This window comes from Cetorhinus maximus, chromosome 13 (assembly GCF_964194155.1).
Source record: "Cetorhinus maximus chromosome 13, sCetMax3.hap1.1, whole genome shotgun sequence".
Lineage (NCBI taxonomy): Eukaryota > Metazoa > Chordata > Chondrichthyes > Lamniformes > Cetorhinidae > Cetorhinus > Cetorhinus maximus.
This window is the reverse complement of record NC_135891.1, coordinates 76,648,965-76,668,222: the sequence shown is the minus strand read 5'-3', so window position 1 is coordinate 76,668,222 and position 19,258 is coordinate 76,648,965. Positions and strand designations below refer to the sequence as shown.

General features: G+C 41.5%; 1 protein-coding gene across 2 annotated transcripts in view; it reads right to left on the bottom strand.

Moving 5' to 3' along the window:
- LOC144688725 (UV excision repair protein RAD23 homolog B-like) overlaps nt 1-16,969 on the bottom strand; it is a 53,224-nt gene extending 36,255 nt beyond the window's left edge. For both annotated transcript variants that reach the window (XM_078555604.1, XM_078555605.1), the window contains exons 1-3: nt 16,815-16,969; nt 6,272-6,353; nt 3,379-3,458 (exon numbers count right to left, since the gene is read on the bottom strand). In XM_078555604.1, coding sequence (XP_078411730.1) covers nt 3,379-3,458; nt 6,272-6,353; nt 16,815-16,880 — 228 coding nt within the window. In that variant the 5' untranslated portion in view covers nt 16,881-16,969. The remainder of the gene's footprint in view (nt 1-3,378; nt 3,459-6,271; nt 6,354-16,814) is intronic.
- Nucleotides 16,970-19,258: the final 2,289 nt, after the last annotated feature.

Below are 19,258 nucleotides of genomic sequence, written 5' to 3'. Positions count from 1 at the left end.
TTCAGGACTAGTGCTGGTTTCAGTCAAGTAGCATTTGTTTCATATTGTCTGACTGAAACTTCCATTTTGCTGCCAGAGTGAGCACCTTGTACACATGATGACAATCACATGAACAGCTCCTGTCACAGCAGTTGGATTTTTAATGCTTAGACAGAGCAGGCTGTCTAAACATTGAAACGTTGGAGGGAGTCTTATGCTAGCTCCAAAGTAGCACTGAAAAGGCTTGGGAGCATTCACCTGCCTTCTTGGAAATAAAAGGAAAGAGGGCAGAGGTGACAAGAAACAAAGATCTACAGCAACATTTTGCCAAAAAAACCAAAAACAGCGAGGAAGGAAGAAATACACACAAAATGCAGTTTTCAGGATTGATTGCTGTACTTCAGCAAATAGTTAAATTGACAAGGATATGGATCAAGGAAAGTTCTGTTGTTTTATTTTTCCTCAGAAACAATTGTTGAGGTAACAAGAAAAATGAGCGGCAATTTTGACAGCTTACTAAACCTCTATTTAAGACAACAGTAACCAGTCACATTTTATCATTTCTGAATAGTGCAGTTTCATAAAAGCCAGATACAAGGGGCACACTCAGGAAAAAAACACTAAATTGTCAATGAGAAGTGTTGCAAAAACTGAAGTATGAGCACAATGTGAAGTCAATATCCCATATACAAACTAAAAAAAAGTTTTAAACAAGCCCAGGCAAAATGTACTTTATTGACTTAGGGCCATGAAGATTGTGCCACTCTAGTCATAGATTTAAAGGCCTTTATATAAAAAGGACAGAGCAAATCTACATTTGGCGATTATCACTAACTGGAGATCTAACTCTCACACACAGGCTTTGAGAGATGTGTTTAATATTATGCAAGAACTGTGCTAATGTCAGAGCTCCCAACTTGCAATTTGTATAAAGAGTTAGCTAAAAAAAGACCCAAGACACTCTCACTGGGAGCTGGTGACATTAGTGCAACACTTTACCCAACATAAAAGCACCTGAACTCAGTTGCAACTTTCATTATCAATTTAATTTGTACTAAATCCTTAATGAGGCTGTTTTTGAAAAGTGATGTTAGCACATAAAGATGATAAACAGGGTTAGGTGTGTTACGAAGCACAAACCTTTCTGAGAATGCATGACAGGGTAAAACTATGCAGAATAAGGAGTGTTCTCTCTCACCTCCTCCCAATAAGTTTGCCTACTCTTATTCCATGTACTGTACTTCTTCCCTCAGTCTCATCACACTAAGCATCAACTTTGGGAAGACTGAAGACCTGCTGTCAAGTGCAGGCCAATACTGTTCTTTAACTGGGTGTCAGGATTGAGTGCCTGTGGTGATTCTGTCCCCAATTTCCTTCCCCACTGAAGGGAAAATTGCAGACAGGAAGCCACCACTCAGGAACACCTTGCACTGAAGTTCCTTTGTGGTGCACTTTTGTGCAGGCTCCTTTCCAATACCTGACAGCCTTCCCACTATATTAAATTTAATTTTACCCCTCAAACAGACCCACAGCAACAGAATCATAACATCCTTTATAACACATTTTAAGCATGTGTATAACCATTGAGGACCTTTTTATCTAAAAGAATGTATTCAAATAACAACTACTTGCTGGCTGTGAATGATTCTGAGATTTGTCTCCTTCCCTGACGAGAAACTCCAAGATTGGCGAGGGAATAACATGCAATATATTTAGAAGTTAGGCTTTATGAACAACGCAACGTGAGTGAACATCCCTCACTCCAACATAGCAGAAGCAATCAGGAATATTAAATGATAGCTGTAGACCATCTCTCAAACACATTCCAGAGGAAATATCAGCAAGAGCTGCAGTCACCATAACATGCAAGCTGGTCTGCAGAGCAGCACTCCATCTACAGCTACAAAAAAGCTCCAGAACCCAAGCTCTTCAACTACCCCATGATCACCCTGGAGAGCAGGAACGTTTTCAAAAACTTTTATCTCTTTGCTATTAACCCTTCTACATTGACTGCCTCAGCTCAAGGCATCATGAACCTCCGAGGATCCAAAAGCAGTCAGCCTTTCTACTGTCTGTCTCTTCTGACCCCATCCCTAGACAAGGTCTCCTCATATCCAAATCCCCACCCCTTTTCCATACTTTATTTTCCATATCCCCCATTTCCACCATCCCTAAACTTATACTGTTCATAAAGCCTCATATCTGCTTCCTCAACTACCAAATCCAGCTCCATGTTTAGTCAACGGTCTGCCCCTATACCTATATCCTTCAAAATCACAACACCCTGCTCACAAAACCTAAACAATTCACTCAGGCTACAATGCCCATTTCCTTTTTCTTCCCAAAATTCTAAAACACATGATTGTGATGGCCCCCACTGCCCATTTATAGCCCTCCAACGAAAGCTTCCAGATCATTCCCTGGGATTATTCTTTGCACTGACCATGGTTTTCAGTCCTCCCCTTAACCACTCAGTTGGCTTCTCACATCAACTACCCACTTTTGTCACAATTCTCTTCACCTGTGCTTGGTACCTGTTGCATTTAAGACTCTACATTGTAGGAAAGTTAAGTTTCATCAGTTGTTGCAAATGCATGCACAACCCAATCTAAACTCTAACAACCTCCTTGGTTGTCACCTCAGATTAAACCTTGAGGTGCAGAACCATGCTTAACCCAGAGATTGATTCCCTTCCTCAGTTACCAGAACACTTTCCTTGAACCCTCAAAATCATTGTTCACTTCTTTCCCATTTCTCCAAAACCCTAGTCCATATCTTTGTCACCCGAGGCCCTGATGCTTGACATCTCCATTGCACTACTTGCAAACTTCACTGCTTCCACCATCCACAAGCAACTCATTCTGAATTCTCATCTGCACTCATTCCTTTCTAGTTCCAGATGCCTCCAAAGGATTAATTTTAAAAATCTTGGCCATCCCTTTAAATTCCATCCATGGCAATGTCTCTCCCTACTTTATGGTAAATCTTCTAGCTTTTACACCTGCTCTCCGTTTTTCTGACATCATTCCCTATTTGTTTCCCCCCACTGGCGATTGTTCCTCACTCACTTTTCTCTCATTAACTGGAATTCCCTGCCTCTGCCTCATCCCCTCAACCCTTACTTTCAAAAGGCAGCTAAAGATCCTTGTCAGCTTGCTCTCTTGCTTGTATCCACCACCCAGCAGAATATTGAGATGGTTCTTCACAGGGGAGGAAACCCTCTGTATTAACTTTCCCTAAAATAGAATGCAATTTACATGAACTATGCAGCGTATTGTAATTCAATGACTAATGCAAATTGGGTGTTCATGTGTAGGCCACCATACATCCAAATTACTAATCTGTGCCATGATGCTATGTGCTTCACCATTCAGATCCCACCCCAGTCAAATCACTTACCTTTGTTACCATAACCACTACAAAGTTCTTCTCATCAATTTTGTAATCTTTAAGTTGCGTGTCATCGTTGAGGATTTTACCTGTAACAATCAACAATGAACTTGGACCTTAATGGATACACATTATAGAATCAAGGCAGATAATTCTCCTTTCCTGCCGAGTATCTGCAGGATACAACTGACCGTCTACAAAGGGTTACACTCAAAACACATGCATACCACAAGTGCAGACGTGTTGAAGTTATAAAGGGGAACTATAAGTGCATAGTTGTACAGGGGTACATATACACATAGTACAGTAGCTTAGTGATTATAAGTGGATGTGCAACAGAGGGCAGAGTTCAAAGCTCACCATGGCAAATTAAATTGAAACAAATAAATCTGCTAGTTTGTGGGCTGAAACCAGACATTGACCATGAAAGCTGCAGGATTGTTATAAAACCCCAACTGATTCAATGATGGCCTTCATGGAGGGAGCATATAGATTTTTTAAAAATTAGGAGATCAGGAACTGGATCATAGACTGAACTGTGTATGGAGTTAGCTAGGGAAATGTGGAATCACTACAATCATTCTCAGTGATTAATGGTAAGACAAGCTACACAGTTCAAGCAAAAATTGCTGAGAAAAGGACAGATCCCCAGACACCAATACAGGGCAAGGGTTATGGTTTATTTTCTTCTAGAGGTCAGTATTGGTCCATTTCATGTTATCTGCTGCACCCTCTTTTATCAACATTGGGAATCTTTTTGTACATTTGAACCACAGGCACAACACTCATGCAATGTCATATCTTATCTTGCATGTGCAAAATTTGAAATTATCACTCCTTGAAATAGTGTGCTTTTCCATAGCAATCATTTCATCCAGCAGTTTGGACAGCAGAATCAATGGCATCCAAATTCTGCATACAGTGACAAGACCCAGACCATACCCAGATGGCCAGAAGGCATTCTCTCCTCGGTTACCATGTAGCTTGACAATTTTTTTCAAATTACAGGAGTGATAGAACGTAAGTCTCTGACAATTATTCCTGTGCATTGAGCACTTAGTGTTGTTTGCAATCGAGAGAGAAAATAGACACAATGGGAGCTAAATATTTCCTGAGGAGAGTAAAGTCCATGATAAACTAAAGGGGAGGGCACTAAGTGAATTGTTCTTGTAGGGAGCCAACACAAATACAATGGGCCAAATGGCCGCCTTCTGTGCTGTAATCATTATGATATCTCAACTTCAATTATATGGCAAAAGACAGATTCTCAGACAAGCCAAAAGCACTAGGAGACATCTCAAAATCTGTTAAAAACTGCCTTAAAGTGGTGGTTTTAATTTGGAAAAATTGTGCATTTTAAATTCTTTAACAGCAAATTACTGTGGCTAGCTCACATTGTCACTTGCACTAAATGGTCTCACCTAACTTTTCATTTAAGTGAAAGCAACTGTTTGGACACAGTCAAGGACCTAAATCTTTGAATCTCCATCAATTTGAAGTTCATTAACACTTGTATGTTTCAAACCTTGCATGCTTGCTAAACTGGACATGAGATTCTACAAAAGCAACTGATTATGTATTTATTATCAATAAAGTTACATACCCCACATGCATTTCATATCATCTGCAGGTGAGCTCTGCAAGGTGTGTAGTACATGAGGTTTAATGAACTATGCATTAAAGGTGATGCAAACTTGGAATTCAAACAATTGGTACTGAGGCAAGATGTATTTATTCTAACACAATAATAGGAATAGCTATTTGGGGAAGGGAAACAAAAGATAAACAGTAGGAGAGAAATTTTTAGGTGGTTTACAGCATGTGGTCATGATATGTACATAAACAACAGTAGCTTATAGATGTGTAAACAACTACATGATTGCTGGATTTAGGACAACTAAAGGTTTTAAGAAAGGTGGAAGAGAATTATAGATCAGTTAGCCTAATATATGTTATCAGGAAATTACTAGAGTCTACAATTAAGGATAAGATGACTGAACATCTTGAAATTTTTCAACTGATCAGAAACAGCCAGCATAGATTTGTAAAGGTTAGGTCATGCCTGACTAGTCTGATTGAATCTTTTGAAAAGGTGACTAAAGTAGTGGACAGGGGAATATGTTATTTATATGAACTGCCAGAAGTCATTTGATCAAGTCCCTCATGAGAGGCTGTGAACTAAAGTTAAAGCACACAGAACTCAGGGCAAATTATCTAAAGAACAGAGATGGGAGGGAGTAGAAGTCATCCTTCAGCTAAAGGAAGCCCTGAGAAGACTACACCTGGAGTACGTGAGCAACTCTGGGCACAATACCTTAGGGATGCTTTACCGGCCTTGCAGAGAGTGCAGAGTAGGTTTACCAGAATGACACCCGGCCTCCAAGGGTTAAATTGAGAGTTTGAAAAACTAGGGTTGTATTCCAAACAGTTTAGAAAGTTACAGGGTGATTTGATGGAAGTTTTCAAGATATTAAGGGGAACGGATAAGGTAGATGGAGAGAAACTATTTCTAATTGTTGGGAAATCAAGGCATAGTCTAAAAATTAGAACCTGGCCTTTCAAGAGTGAAATTTGGAAACACTTCTACATGAAAAAGTTGGCAGAAGTTTGGAACTCTCTTCCGCAAACAGTAATTGATACTAGATCAATTGTTAAGTTTAAAACTGAGACTGATCGATTTTTTTTAAACCGAAGGTATCAAGGGATTCGAAGCAAATGCAGATAAATGGAGTTTGGTCACAGATCAGCCATGATCTCATTGAATGGGGGAGCAGGTTCAATGGTCTACTCCTTTTTCTCTGTTCCTAACTTCACCTGCACATCATTCCCCATGTGTAAATGTATCTACAGCTAGAACCTTTATGCACATGATGCCTTTTGAGCTAAACAAGTTGCACCTTACCTGCATATATTAGCTTTTGCCCAGCAGCTGGAAAAGCATCACTTCCCTTCTCAGCTTCAATCTTTTCCTTCAGTGCCTTTACCTGAAGGATACATAGCAGAAAGAAGTCAGCATTCAAGTTTCTTTGCTGCCCTTAACTTTCAAGGTAACCATACAGTATGGTTATTGATTTGTTCATTTTAATTTCAGCAGTCTATTAGTAACATGGTTGTAATTTATTAAACCAATATTGAAGGCCCATGTGTTAAAGCCAAGGAGGGGGTTCAGTCACTGCATGCACTGCTCTAGGCCTTCAGTCAATTATCCAACGCCACAAGTGATACATTATTTTTATATCATACTTGTGTCCTTTGTATGGAAGTTAATCTCTCACATTACCAGTGTTCACCGGATGAGAGAAAAGACACAGAGCCTATTGTATTATAAAGATATATCTTATTTTAACAATATAATCATATTACCCACACAAATGTCTTGATGTGAACAAGGGGAAATTACACACAACCAGTACTATGCAAACCAATGTCAATGCAATCATAGCTTCCAAAGATATAACAAGACCAGAAATTGTGATTATTGCACTAGCCAAAACCAACAATGGATCCAATGATCATGAGATTTGCTACAAAAAGTTACATTTTCCATCAAGATTCAGGTGCTTTATGGTTTAATATTTTTCAAGGTGGCTTGATGACTTCACAATGATACAAATATCATTTTAAACCATTTATAGGTTAACGTCTCTTCCCACTCTCCCATGAGACAATTGCAGGCTTTCATCAGTCAGCCCAATACTGTGAGATATACCTCTCTGGTGGCCTTATTGGTACTTCAACCCTGACTTAGGATAGCTCACATTCATGACAGTTTCAGAGCCTCAGGATCAATTGGACAATCTGACCCAAAATGACAATCAAGTCCAGCCAGTTCTACCTACCACTGTAGACTACCTTCAACGACAATAAAACATTTAGGTTGCCTGCATTGGTATGACAGCTGGGACAGGGATATACAGCAGAAAAGGCTAGAATAACTCCCATGTTTTTATGCTGAAACAGATTTACCCCTTTCACCTCCCCACTACATGTTTATCAAAACTAAACATTAGTGCTCAGCATCATACAGAAGCCTGAGACAACAGCATTTTTATTTAAAGTTTCTTCTGAAAGCTGCTCACCATTTAAACTAGGCTTAGAACGTTAAAGCTGTTAGTTTATTTTGTTCACAAGGAACTTTTTCCTCACTATTTCAAAACCATTATGCCATGCACCATCAAACCAAATACAACAACATGCCTGAAACTAAAGTAAGGTGCTTTTAATTCCGTGTCACTCAATACTGCTCACAATGAACCAACAGCATCAGAAAATATGCCTTGCATGCAATGCATTTAACAGCATTTTACAGCCAGGCCTAAAAAATGGCACTTGCCAACTAGCCTGGCATGACCTGCTTCCTGATTCTGAACAGGAGAACACAAAGCAATTTATAGCAGGTCAACCAAAAGCTGTGGACAGAAAAGGTGCATATCCTTCAACAGAACTGAGGTCACTGTTGATGTACCCAAAGCATCAAATTCTTGTTTACTCCACAAATGCGGAGGACCTGTTGTGTCTTTCCACCTTAAGGTTTTTCCTTCAGATTTCCAGCATTCTGAATTTTTTTTTTTAATAAACAAAGCAACTGATCAAAGTACCTGCAAGATCTATCCTGTCATTACCACTCCTTTTTTTATTCATTAATGATTTCTCAAACATAAACGTAAGCAGAAAAAGCAAAGCAAGCAGACCTATCTGGCATCCAAATTAGGGAGAGAGAGAGAGACCATACCATTTTGGCAATGTGTGGGTGCAGGATTAACTGGTCTATAATTACAAGTAACTTTTTATTTCAATATTTATTTTGGGCATGTGGTGACACTGCCTTGAAGTTTCAAACATCACCCACAGTGTGGAACTGGAGTCACATGCAGGCAAAACTAGATTCCCTTACCAGAAGGCATCATTGAACCAGTTGAGTTTTTACAACAATCCTGCAGCTTTCGTGATCATTTTTCTGGTGCTGGTTCGCTAATTACCAGTTATTGCATTAAATTTCACTTGCCATGGTGGGATTTGAACTCTCAACCTCTGGGATCTTTAACAGTTTACCGACTCAGGACTTGTGCAACATCTTAAAATTTTCATATGAATAGAACACCATGAGTCTATCCAAATGAGTTAATGTAATCTACATTTGTGGCCAGAAAACATCACTGACCGCAATCAACAGTATTTTAGGTGAAATCTGAAAAGAGCAAATTACCGGTCAGTGAGCTGGAGATTTCTTTTTCAAAAAGTGCTTTGTTCTGGGTTACAGCACTGTACTTTCACCTCTAAGCTCAGACTGATTGGTGGGAGAGTGCCATCCTTCAATGGTCTTAATAATTAACACCAACCACATGCCAAACAATCTGCCCATTCTCCAGAAAGCTATAGTGACAGCCAAAAAGATCTCCTGGGCAATAACATTGTGTTAGTACATTTCACCAGGAAACACTACATCTGCTATGTTCCTTTTCTTTCTTATTCCCCCTAGTGCAGAATTCCTGGCATTAACTTCACCATTTATCTAGTGCCTTTAACATAGCAAAATGTCCCAAGGCACTTAACAAGAGCAATACTAATAAAAACATTTTGACATCAAGTCACAGGAGGAAATATCAGGATAGATGACCAAAAGCATAGTCAAAGAGATAGCGTCTTAAAGCGGGGAAGACAGAGAGCTGGCTAGATATGAGGGCTAGGGAGGGAATTCTAGAGCTTAGGAACAAGGCAGCTGAAAGCACAAACGCTGATGATGGAGCAGATTTTGGATAATATGACACAGACACAAAAAAAAGGGCTGCCAATTGTGTTGCAGGAGGGAAACAGCTGCAGTGGGATCACCATGCCCGCAGTTGATCAACAATTCTCTCAGTATTACATAGCATTCCTTGCCCAAGAAAGCGGGGGTGAAGAGTTACTTTGTTCAGTTTGTCTTCCACTTTAACCAAGCATACAAAAGTAGCCCTCCAATTTACATACCTATGGGGGAAGTTCCTCCTTTATTTCTAACTAAGGCCTCCCATGTAATTGTGAACCATGTGTCAATGGGGCAACGTCTATTACTCACCAATGCCCCATGGGACTTTACTGTTTCAACATGCAGCAAGTACAATGGCTGACCAATAACCAAATTAATAAGAAATCAACAACTTGCATTTATAAAGCACCTTTAATATTGAAAAAACCCAAGGCTCTTCACAGAGGAAGTAAACAATTTGTTGCAGTGTTAGGTGAGGTGGCTAAACACTTGGCTTGAAAGATGTGAAATAGCCTTTAAAAAGCAAGAACGAAGGTAAAAATGTGAAGGGGGGTGGGGACAGAATTCAAAACAGTTGAGTGGAAGTCATTTAAGGGTCTATTCAAAGATGATGAGGAGGGGGACAAAATAATCTAGACCATGGTAAGGTCACTCGAGGACACAGGAAGGAATGTTAGGAGACAATAAGCTAATGAAGACCAGTGAAGGTTGAAGTGATGTGTAAGCACAAGTTACTATGGGTAAGATATGCGTGCCAGAGTTTGACAGCTTGAAGGTTATGGAAGTTGAACATAGAAGGCCAACAAGGTGAACTTGAGAAATGGCAATAAAGGCAGAGGCAGTGAAAGTGATATTACAAACAAGCCTGGTAGTGGATAAATCAAAACAAAATGGAGAGGTTACATACAATCTGGCTTTACCTTGAATGGACAGCAAGGGAGACAAGTGCAATGTCTTTGACAGGGCCAAAAACAATGATTTCAAGCTTTGTATTGTTCAACTGAAGGAAATTCTGGTTTATTCAAGAAACGTTAGACAGGCAGTTCCACAGTGCAAGGTAGGCATGTGGCTCAGAGGTGTGGTGGTATTGTTGGATGTTATCAATATGCATGTAGAAGTTTATTCAATGTCTACAGATCATATCACCAAAGGGCAACATATAGGTCAGGAAAATAAGAGGACTGAAGATGATTACTGAAATAGGTCTGAGGTGACTGCTCAAGGAGAAGTTTTCTGGATCAATTACATCAGATGGTAAGTTTACTGGAATTAAGTTGTTTGAATTTTGCCTTATCAAAAGAAAAACATGCAGAATCATCAACACTATTTAAATTCCAATAATCAACATACCAGCAAGAGTCTGTAAACTCACAAACCTTAAAAGTTATTCCTTTCTCAGCTCCCCTGAAGTTATTAACTCTTCGCTGCAGCAGTTTTACAGGAGCCACACATTGAGCACCTAGCCAAAGTTAGCAGACCAACTGAATGCAGAGGCATCAGATCAGCTTGACCTTGTCCACAGCTGATGTCCACACTTGCGCTTTTAGTAGGAGTAATTGGACAGCTGTTACAAGCAGAAACAATATCCAATTTACTCCACTCGTAATCCAAAGATGCTGAGGCCAAATGTACCAAAAAGCTGCACAGGTGCAATGGGCTCAATGGAATTTTACAGCACAGAATCAAGCCAATGATTCTAATTAACAGCACACTTACTGCTTTCAAAGATGATGTGCCGTTCTACAACATGCCTACTTTAAAAAAAATTCTTCCTCAGCCTGAAGATAGCCTCGGAAAAACTAAAACATCAATGCGTTACATGTCAAAAATGAATTTTTCCAGGGGAAAGTCCACTGGTCAAATTGATAGTTTCTTGCAGAATTGCTCCATAGAACATATTAAAATTCTAAATATCTTTCCTTATCAACACTCCCCCGAGTTTTTTTTCCCTTTTCTGTGTTGTCAGGTAATTTGACCTCTGGAACTTCATCGTAGTATTACATGATATTTGTAGTACAGAAACAAGCATTTGGCCCAATAAGGCTATACCAAAATTCATGCCCAAATGAGCCTAAACAATTACTTTGCTTACAGTGCAGGGCAGCTCCATGAAAAAGGATGGGGCAAAACAGTATGCATGCCACTATCCTACATTTTCCCATCCAGCTGCTAACTGTCCCTTTATGGTAACAAAAGGAATTTTAGACCTCTAGAGTGCTTGCTCCTAAGAGTCATTTTCCTCTCACTTCACTGTTACTCCACTCCATACACTATTTTCAGCAGAGATACTGAGCTGCCTGCTGCCAAAACTCCCACAAACTCTCGAAAATTAAGGCATCTTTCAGACAACTGGAGTCCCTCCACAGCTGGGATCTACTGAACTGATAGCATTAACCTTTCTATGCCATCAAACCAACAGATGGTGCTATTAAAGTTCTTGTATATAACTGTTCTTGTATATAATTATTCTAACAATGCAATGTCACTAACAAAATTGTTATGAATCAAAAGTGTTTGATAGTATGAGCATGAGAAATGTCCTGTAGCATTCCAACCAATTATGGTACTTTTTTAGAAACACTTTTACAGGTGACCAGAGCAACATCTGTTAAAGTGAAAAATCCCTCAGCTGTACAATACGCTGACAAATTTGTGAAACTATACAAGACAGAAATTTGCAACACAGGCTATATTTATAATTTTCTACATCAATATTGCAATTTCTTGATAAATCTGATAATGTAGGCATCTTAAATTCTCATATGCAAATTTATCAATAACAACGGGCGACAGCTCTTTCAGCAGCCTCTTCAGCACAAAAATACCATGTTAAAAATTACAAGGCTGCAATCCAATCTGAAAGTTCAGCCCTCACTTGAAAACTCCAGAATGCAGTTTACAACATTGACAAGCCCTCATATTTGTACTTGCAACTCACTCACTGGTGTCCATTATTATATTTATACAATATCAAAATCCCTTGATCAGATTCCAGCCTGCAACACACTCTTGGGTTTCCATTATTCTCAATATTTTTCCCTCAACTAAGATTATGAAGAACAGATTATCTGGCTATTATCTCATTGCAATTTGTGGGAATGTGCGCGCAAATTGGCTGTCGTGCGCACAAATTGGCTGCCATGCTTCCTGCATTACGACAGCGACTAATTTATTTTATACAACATTGTATTTATATAGTGCCTATATTGTAATTAAAACATCCCAAGGAACTTCACATATAAAGCAAAATATGACACCGAGTCATATAAGGAAATATCACGGCAGATGATCTAAAACTTGGTTGTAAAGAAGTGTCTTAAAGGAGGAAAGCGAGATAGCGAAGCGGAGAGGTTTCGGGAGGGAATACCAGAGCTTAGGGCCCAAACAGCTAAAGGCACGGCCACCAATGAGGGAGCAATTAAAATTGGGGATGCTCGAAAGATCAGAATGAGAAGAGCGTTGATAATTCAGAGGGTTGTTGGGCTGGAGGAGGCTACAAAGACAGGAGAGGATGAGGCCATGAAAAAGTTTGAAAACAAGGATGAGATTAAAATCAAGGAGTTGCTTAACTAAGAGACAACATAAGTCAGCAAGCACAGGTGATGGGTGAGCGGGACTTGGTGCAAGTAAGGACACGGGAAGCAGAACTTTGAATAACCTCAAGTTTACAGAGGATAGAAAGAGACAGTTCGGCCTGCGGTGCATTAGAATAGCCAATTCTAGCAGATAAGCTGAGGCAAGGGTGGAGTTGAGTGATGTTAGACAAGTAGAGATAAGCAGCCTTAGTAATTGCATGGATGTGACTGGAAACTCATCTTGCAGCCAAATGCAAGACAAGGTTGCAAACTGTCTGGTTGAGCCTCCGACATTTGCCAGGAAAATGGAAGGAGTCAGGAGCTAGGAAACAGAGTTTGTGGTGGGAACCGAAGCCAATTGCTCCAGTCTTTGCAAAATTTAATCGGAGAAAGTTTCTGATATTGGGCAAGCAGTCTGACAATATACAGATAGAGGGGTCAGGAGAGACAGTGTTGCAATAGTGCTGTGTATCATCAACCTACAAGTGGAAAATGACACTGTTTCTAGATGGTGTCACTAAGGGGAGACAAGAATAGGCCCTCAAATGACACCAGAGGCAACACATAGGAGTGAGAAGAAAAGCTATTGCAGGGGATTATCTAGCTATGATTAAAAAGATTAGAATGGGACCTGGGGAGTGCAGTCCCAACCCAGCAGGGTGACAGTGGGGCAGGGCATTGAAGGAGGATGGTGTAATCAACCCTGTCAAAGGATGCAGCCAAGTCAAGGAGGGCTAGTTTATTGACATGGTCACATGGCATGTGATGTGACTTTGATAAGGGGTGTTTCAGTAATGTGGCAGAACCTGATTGGTGGGATTCAAACATGGAGCACCAGGAATCTGGGAGATAATTTTGAAGAGAAAAATTAGTTTGAGGATAGAACTGTGGGTTGCAAGCACGGAGGTAAAGGGCCAACCTTTTGGAGGAGAGGCGCGATGATGGCAGTTTGGAAGGAGGGGAAAGATGTACTTCATTGGCTATAAAGCACTTCAGGGCACCCTGAAGTTGCAAAAGGTGCTACATAAATGCAAGTCTTTCTCTATATATACCATTTGAACCTGTAACTCATCTAGTAAATGACCAAAGTGGAAGGTGAACATTTTCATCCTTCACAGAAAGAAAGAAAGCTGCCTACACCAGTCTTCTAAAACAAACAGTGGATGACTTCTCACACAAACAAGATGAAATGCCATATGAGATGTTCCCTTTCTGAAGGCAGGGGCACATCTGGTCTCCACATTCATTAGATTGCACCAGCGATTAGATCGCCTCACCTCCTCTTGGGTCCCCTGAACACACAACCCGATTGCACAAGTAGCTCGAAGCCAGCTTTAACTCTGAATGAAGCTGCACCACTTCATTTACTCTGGACAGTGAAAAAAAGAAACAGGTAGGTTCTAGATTCCTCCATTCAAACTCACTAGCTACCCATAAGTTATGCAGTCTCATTTTAAAAAATCTTATGTGCACACATCAGCAATGAAAGCCTTTCCAAGGGAAGGACAGGATTAAGTTACCCAGGCTTCACTTCCATATTCAATTCCCTGAATTATGACAACGGTGACATTTTAAACCTGGGAACAAGTTATCTGTGCATCCTCAGACAGGGGAAAGCGTGATGTACAAGGCAAACTGTTTAAATAAAAATTCACATCTCCCTATCCCTGCTAGAAGAATCAAGGTGCCAGAAAACCTTGTGTCTGCAAAGTGTTCTTTGTTAAAGAAACCTCCACTCCAAACTATTTGCAATCTGCACTGTAGAAGCTGGTCAAAGATGGAGAATTTTATTTTATGTAAGTACTTCACCATGTGTGCAATGACCATTTATATGTTATCCAGAAAAAATATGCACAGGGTCAATGGTCAAAGAATAATACACAAATAGAATTTGGCAGCATTAGAAGCTAAAACATCGCACTTTTCTGGAAGTGTTTGTTGGGGCTCAGTTTCACAGGTGCCAAGCACCAGCTGTTGCTGAGATGAATCCATGGGCACCAGTACCTTATTGAAGTAGTTATTCTTGACCTCAAGAGCCCATACATGAGTCAAGCCTAAATCAATGCAGAACTCAATCCTATGCACACTTTCCAGCAGGAGTTACTGAACTGCAATCAAGGGGAACTGTGATTCAAGTTTTCCCCTCCCAAAAGGACCCCAAATGTTGCCCTGGGTCAGATTAGCTAAAGTACAGGCCAGGAGATAAACCACAGAAGACTGTCTGCTCTGAATGGCTCAACATGGTCCACGGTCTACTTATTAACTAAGCCACTTGGAAAGCTAAAATCAGCTTTCAACACAATATCAGTAGTCATTACCTTTCACCATTCACCAATTTACGGTCGATGCATAATACAACAGTTCATTTTCATAACACTCAAAATTCAGTATTATTGTAGTTAGTGCTTGCTACAATATCAAAGACTGGAAGTTCCCTGCCCCTTTCTTTCTGCCTGCCTTTAAGGCACTCCGTAAAACCAAGCTTTTTGGTCATCAGAACGAACATCTTAAGTGGCTCGGTGTCAAATTTTGTTTGTTAGCATGCCCGTGAAGCATCTTAGCGCACTTCACTACTTTAAAGGTGCTATATAAATAATTGTTGTTAGAGGGGATCTGTACTCTCAGAAAATAAGGATTCGGTGCTTCAAAAGCTGTTTACCCTGGCTTCAAATGAACTTCTAAAATAATTGGTTTTGAACTAACACCTGTAATCTCCCAGCCCATTCTCACTCCTTCAGGCTCCAATGTTTTCTCTTTACAAATTCTGAAAGGCCTGCTGAGTGTTTCTACTATTTTCTGAGATGGTTCACATTTTCAGCAATTGCAGTCTTTTATTATTTTTCCCCAAAACGAAAACCGATGAAAATAAACCAGAAGTTTTAAGGCTAAGACCAACATATCTTTGCACCAGGGAGACAACATCTGGCTGCAGTTTAAACCTTTAGTACACTGTAAACTGATTTATTCACTATGGAACGCACTTCATCTCTTTACAATTTATTTAACATTAAAAGTTTTCACTTTGCTAATAGTACAATATTACACCACTGCAGTAATGAAACATTTCAGTAGCTTTTTATTACGCTTTCAAAGTTAATTTGCAAAATAAATGGTCTCCCTGAAGGGCAACTTAATATGTTCAGATTCCACACCCACCCCCCCAAAAAAAGTTGAACACAAATTTAAAAAAACGACAACAAAGTTAAACGTTCTCGTTACAGGGAGTGGGTTTAGAGCCGTGAAGGTTTACACAAGTGCATGACTCTCTCTTTACAGTGACGATTTGTGCAAAAGTTAAACTTGGTTTTCAGAAAATTGGGTTGCGGGGGCGGTATAACAATTATTTCTTAATGGAGAGCATTTCACACACAATATAACATCTGAGCAGCAGGCCCCAGACTTAGCTACCCCTGCACACTTCACACTGACAACTGTACTGCGCTGCTGTGTCATGGTTGTTTTGGGTTCGATCCCAGTGCAGATTTATGTTACTCTTTCTAATTTTGATGCATCATGCCCAGTCCTTCTATTCACCACCTTCCATGCCGAGGTCTTAGCACTAAGAACTAGGTTCATTTAACCGGCCAAACGTGGAAAGTTCCCTCCCCCGCTTTCCTGATTAAAGCCCAGTGTAACGCAGCAGGCGCCGGGTTGCACAGGGGGTGAGCCAAGCTTCCACCTTGCTGGTAAGGGTGGGACAACTTGGAAAACAATCCTCCCCCAGAGGCCTCGAGGGCCGTGTGGGATGATACCGCGGAGTCAGTAACCTCAGTGGGGGGTGGGGGAAGGCAGGACAAATACGGCCCTGACTGACTAGCTAGGGGCGGCCTAAGCCGCCAGGATCCCCGGAGTTTCCTAAGGCCACAGCCTAACCAATGCCAACCGGAGATGGTAGAAAAGGACAGGTCTACTTTCAGGCCGGTATGACCAGGCTTCCTCTTCATTCTCGCATCAGGAGACCGGCTCCAGCTCCTACTCCAGGCCGAGGCCCACGCCGCCAATCTACTGTCCGCTCCCGCGGCCTGCTCCCAATGCGCCGCGGTCTCTCCTCGCCTTACCGCAGCCCCACTCCACTGTGACTTGGGGTCGGAAGGTTGGGCCAAGCGCCGCCTACACACACTCACCGTCTGCTCGGAGTCGATGTCTATGCGGAAGGTTTGCTGCTGGAGGGTCTTCAGCGTGATCTGCATCGTCTCCCGCTCTCGGTCCGTCTAAGCCCTTCCAGCCACTCAGTCACTCGGAATGTCAGCGTGCGCGCTCCCGCAGCGTCCTCGCGCCCAAACCTCTTCGTCATCACGCTGGAACCCTGCCAGTGTGCATCGACCAGACATCTTTGCGTTCGCCGCCCATCGAAGATGCTGAGCAGGATAGGGGCGGGGCAATCACGCCGTCCCTCAAGCTGACACGGCGCGTACACGAAAGCTGCCGTAGCTCCGCCCCCCTCCGATGCGCCGCATGTCCCGCTTCCTCCGCCCCCTCCCCACCAGCTGCGCAGCGCAGCGCAGCTTGACCGCTCTAGGCCTCACGTGATTGTCGCGCCGCCGCAGCCGCCATATTGGTGATGGAGACGATCTGTGGCTGGCAGAGCGCGCTCGAGCGTCCGTCCGCGATAATTAAACGCGGCGATTTAAAACCGTCGTGCATGGAATTGAAGAAAGCAGCACTAGCACTTCTTTCCATCAACGCAAGCACTGATTCCGCCTTTTTCCCTGGTAAGTTCGACACCCGCTGTACTGGGGCGCTGGGTATGACGTCACCAGTGTCTATGACGTGTGCTTGGCATCAGATCGTGGTGACATCACTGGTCTGCTGGTTGCTCCAGGGTCACTTCGACCCATCGGCATCTCCCAGCGGGATCTCCTTGGCCCATCGGTATCTGCAAGCAGAGTCTTCTCGGCCTGTCAGCATCTATATGCCCGTCAGATTAATTAAAGAAAGCCAGCATAGATTTGTTAAAGGCAAATCATATTTTTCATTGAGGTAACAGGACGTTGATGAAGGTAATGCAGTTGATGTGGTGGATTTGGACTTGCAATAGGTGTTTGATAAAGTACCACATGAAAGGCTTGCTATCAAGGTTGGGACCCATGGAATACGCTAATGGCCGAAAGTAGGAAAAGCAATATGAGAAAAAACTTTCACGCAGTGAGTGATTAAGGCCTGGAATGCACTGCCTGAGAGTGTGGTAGAGTTCAATCAAAGTATTCAAAGGGAATTGGACAGTTATCTGAAAAGGAAGAATGTGCAGGGTTACCGGGAGAAGGTGGGACAATGGCACGAATGAATTGCTCATTCAGAGAGCTGAATGGCGGTCTCCTGCGCTGTAACAATTCTTTGATCCTGAAAAATTACCTTAAATCTGTGCCCTCTGGTTCTCAATCCATCCACCAATGGTAATACTTTCTCTCTATCTACTCTGTCCAGTCCCCTCATGATTTTGAACAGCTCTATCAAATGTCTTCTCAACCTTCTCTCCTCCAAGGAGAACAGTTCCAAATTCTCCAATCTACCTACATAATTGGTTCCAAGGATGAGGAATTTCATTCTTGTGAATCTTTTCTACACCCTCTCTATGGCCTTTACTTTCTTAAAGTGTGGTGCCCAGAACTGGACACACTTCTCCAGTTCAGGCCATATCAGTGTGTAATGCAGGTTTAACATAACTTCCTTGCTTTTGTACTCTGTGCCCCTAATGATAAAACCCAGGATGCTGTATGCTTTATTAACTGCTCTCTCAATCTGTCCTGCCACCACAAACCTTCCTCCAGTCCGAAAAACAAGCATTCACCAGTGCTTTTGTTTCCCATCATTCAGCCAATTTTGTATCAATATTGCTACTGTCCTTTTTATTCCATGAGTTATAACTTTGCTCACACGTCTGTTACATGGCACTGTATCAAATACCTTTGGAAGTCCATGTCAACCCTCTCTGCTACCTCATCAAAAACTCAAACAAGTTAATTAAACAGCTTTCCCTTAACAAATCTATGCTGGCTTTCCTCAATTAACCTGCATTGCCCAAGAACCTATTAATTTTGTACCAAATTATCGTTTCTACAGGTTTCCCCACAACCAGTGGTTGCTGAACTTATCTTTACACCATTTTTTGAACAAGGGTGTAACATTTGCAATTCCCCAGTCCTTTGGCATTACCTTGAGTCTGAGGAAGATTGGAAAATTATAGCCAGTGCCTCCGCAATTTCTACTCTCACTTGCTTCAGTATACTTGGATGCATGCCATCTGTTTCTGGTGCCTTATCAACTTTAAGTACAGACTATACAGTAACTCCCTCTTATAGTTTTAAACCCTTCAAGTGTCTGAACTACCTCCTCTTTCACCATGACCCGGGCAGCAGCATCTTCCTGGGTAAAGACAAATCCAGTGTTCATTTAATACTTCAGCCATGCCCCCTATCTCTATGCCTAATCCCTTTTTATGCCCCTAATTGGCCCCACTCCTCTTCTTACCACCCTATTTATATGCCTAAGAAGACTTTTGGATTTCCTTTTATGTTAGCTGTCAGTCTCTTCTCATGCTCTTTCTCTGCTTCCCTTATTTCTTTGTCAA